At 35.0% G+C, this 3248-nt stretch overlaps 1 protein-coding gene across 2 annotated transcripts in view; it reads right to left on the bottom strand.

The window, feature by feature from the left end:
* Positions 1-3248, bottom strand: part of LOC106883452 (cytochrome b-c1 complex subunit 2, mitochondrial) — a 48636-nt gene that overhangs the window by 32803 nt on the left and 12585 nt on the right. For both annotated transcript variants that reach the window (XM_014934474.2, XM_014934477.2), the window contains exon 2: positions 768-842. In XM_014934474.2, the coding sequence (XP_014789960.1) occupies positions 768-842 (75 nt within the window). The remainder of the gene's footprint in view (positions 1-767; positions 843-3248) is intronic.

Here is a 3248-nt window from a genome sequence, read left to right as displayed (position 1 = left end):
TATATATATATATATATATATATTATAGGTATGCACACACACATGTATCATCATCATTTTAGGTTTTGTTTTTGGATGTGATGTAGATTGGTAGTGTGTGCAGCAAAATCTCTGTCCTTATAGAAGTTCAACAACAGAAAGTAATTCCTGGTTCTAAAAAGGAAACCAAATCTTTGGATGCAATTTTATTCAATGTTATGCAAGTGAAACTACAGTAACAAATCTTGTATAACTTATAACAATGTAACAATGATAAAATTGGCCATGATATTTATATAACAGTCCAATTTGTTGCCTTTCACCACACTGGAATATTTTAAGTGAGCTTCAACACAGAAACCATTTCACAGTAACAAATAAGTATATTTACAAAAAACTTATTAATAACTATTTTTTTTATTTACATAAGTTTGAAGTTATGGATTTATCAGGCAAAGGATATAAGAGATTGTAATGTAAAATTTTAAGCATCAAAAGCAGATAGTCTCTTGTTTATAAATTTGAGTATTAGTAATGTATTGTTAATGAGGTAGCAGATTCACAGTACAATGAGAGAGTTACCACAATATATGGTACAGTAGTTGATGAAATATCAATAGACAGTGAAGTACCTCAAAATGCTATGGAAACAAACTCATTCTCCATATCAAACCACATAAAAACCAAATTTTATTAATTTCAAATATACATTTAAAAGAAAACGATATTTACCTTCACGCTTATATGCGTAATTCCTTAATATCAACTACGTAGCTAAGCCAACCTACCTTGGTAACTGGTTGTAGAGAGCTAGATGTGTCCACATCATGTACTGCTGCAGCTTGACTGGTCAAAAGACGTCCCTGTGGAATATAAAGTATTGTTAAAATATATTTTGTAACTATTGGTAGTGATAATGTTAAAGCAACAATAGTATAATGGTCAAGGCTTGAGGTGAGAAGGTAATTAGATAAATATTGTGCTCTTTTATGTTCAAAAAGACATATCTAATTCAGAGGTTGAATATGGTCATTTGATGTTTAACAGGGTCAAGAAATGTATAGCAAAATTTTGATATTTACTTCTTTAAGACAATTATGTCACCCTCACCATTTTAACTTCCTTTTTCTGTGCTTGTATGGGTTAGAAGGAATTTGTTAAGGCAGATTTCTTCAAATGTTGGGCCTCACCATGGAGATGATAAGATATGTTGTGCATAGAAAACTCGTCAGGCCAAATGAAATCATAATTTTGGCCATTGCCAGTGTGATGTAAGTAGCACCTGTGAATCATAGTCATGGCCATTGCCAGTACCATGTAAATGGCATCCATGAATCATAGTCATGGTCGCTGCTAGTGCCATGTAAATGTCACCCACGAATTGTAGTCATGGTTGCTGCCAATGCCATGTAAATGGCACCAATGAATCATAGTCATGATCATTGCTGGTGTCATGTAAATGGCACCCATGCTGGTGGCATGTAAAATCATCCCTTACACTCATAGACTAGTTGGCTTTAGGAAGGGTATCCAGCCATAGAAACCATGCCAAATCAGACTGGAACTTGGTGCAGATCTTTGGCTTATCACCATCAGTCAAACTGTCTAACCCAAACCAGCATGGAGAGTGGATGTGAAATGATGATGATGAGATTTTCTATAGCCAGATGCTCTTTGTGCCACCAACACACACCTGTTTCCATACAAGATAATATCTTTCCAAGGTTGCACATTTTTTTTTTATAGGAGTTTGGAAATGAATGGCACTGGTCAGTTGTTCATAAGTTCGAAAAAAAAATCCCACACTCTAAAAAGCATTTTTTGTAGTCATTGATTATGGCCAGTCAGAAAGTTACCATTAGTTAAGGCGGTCAGCTGGCAGAAATGTTAGCACGCCGGGTGAAATGCTTAGCCATATTTCGTCTGCCATTACATTCTGAGTTCGCCGAGGTCGACTTTGCCTTTCATCCTTTCAGGGACGATAAATTAAATAGCAGTTATGCACTGGGTCGATGTAATCGACTTAATCCCTTTGTCTGTCCTTGTTTGTCCCCTCTATGTTTAGCCTCTTGTGGGCAATAAAGAAATGAGAAAGTTACCATTGATTTCCTGTCAATTATTAGCCCTTAGTAATATAGGTGACTGCTGGCTGAAAGCACATAACCTCTTTATTAATGGAGGTAGCAATACAGTCTTCGTCAGCATGGCAGTGAAAAAACTCCTGAAACACCAGCCATAACCAACAACTACAAAATATATATACATACACACATGACATTGATATATGTAAATTAGTTATAAGAGTTCTTCAAGAATCAAGGCACATCAACATGTAAAACATTAGAAAATGACTAGGTACAAACACACAGAACTCATGGTGAATTAAAACAGTGTAGATTTTAAGTCTAGCAGGAAACTGTATATATGCAAGTACCAAATCCAATTTGTAATCATTGATCCAACTCACCACTGGATCCTTTATTCGATGTAGGAATAAAATAGTAAACATATGGAGTTTAAAATTTATGACAGCTATTTCAATAGAATTTTATTTAATGAAATCATAAAAAATTACATCACAATGCGACCTATCATCATCATCATGAGGTAAAATTTTAAATAGTTGACTTGGACATTGCTAACATTTGTTAGATTAGTGTCACTTTCAAGTTCTATATTTGATTTTATAGAATAACTAGCAGTATAACCCGACCTTGTCTGGGTGTGACTTATTACGCCTTCTACGATAAGTCTTGCTAGGTGAAAATCAACTAAAAAAGAAAGCCTTACAACGGAAAAACCCGTATGATGTAAATATGTTCATAATTCAAAAGACGATGAAATTAATAGGGAAAGTCTGAAGGCGTAACGTTATTACGCATACGTATATTTCATCTGTCTAAATGGCTGCAGAAATGCTTGTGCAAAACAACTTTTTGCGCTGCCCTGATTATATATATAGCAGAGTAATCCCTTTTAGTAGGAGGTAGGATGGCAATTTCTGATGAAGCAATTGCTGGCGATCTGTTGCTACACAGTTTTGCCAGAATTCTATCAGATTAGGCAGAAGATGTTGATGCACCATTTTGCATTATGTTCAAAGTAGCTTCTGGAATGTGGTGAATTGCTGCAGTCTGTTGCTGTCATTTTAAACTGGTTGCTTTCTTTCCCTAGCAAACTCTCTTCTTTGGAGGCATAATCTATGTATATATTAAACAGAACAACAAAAGTTATAATAGATGGCAGGGTCTGTACTTTTCACATATCTG

This window comes from Octopus bimaculoides, chromosome 7 (assembly GCF_001194135.2).
Source record: "Octopus bimaculoides isolate UCB-OBI-ISO-001 chromosome 7, ASM119413v2, whole genome shotgun sequence".
Classification (NCBI taxonomy): Eukaryota; Metazoa; Mollusca; class Cephalopoda; order Octopoda; family Octopodidae; genus Octopus; species Octopus bimaculoides.
This window is presented reverse-complemented; position numbering and strand designations above follow the sequence as displayed.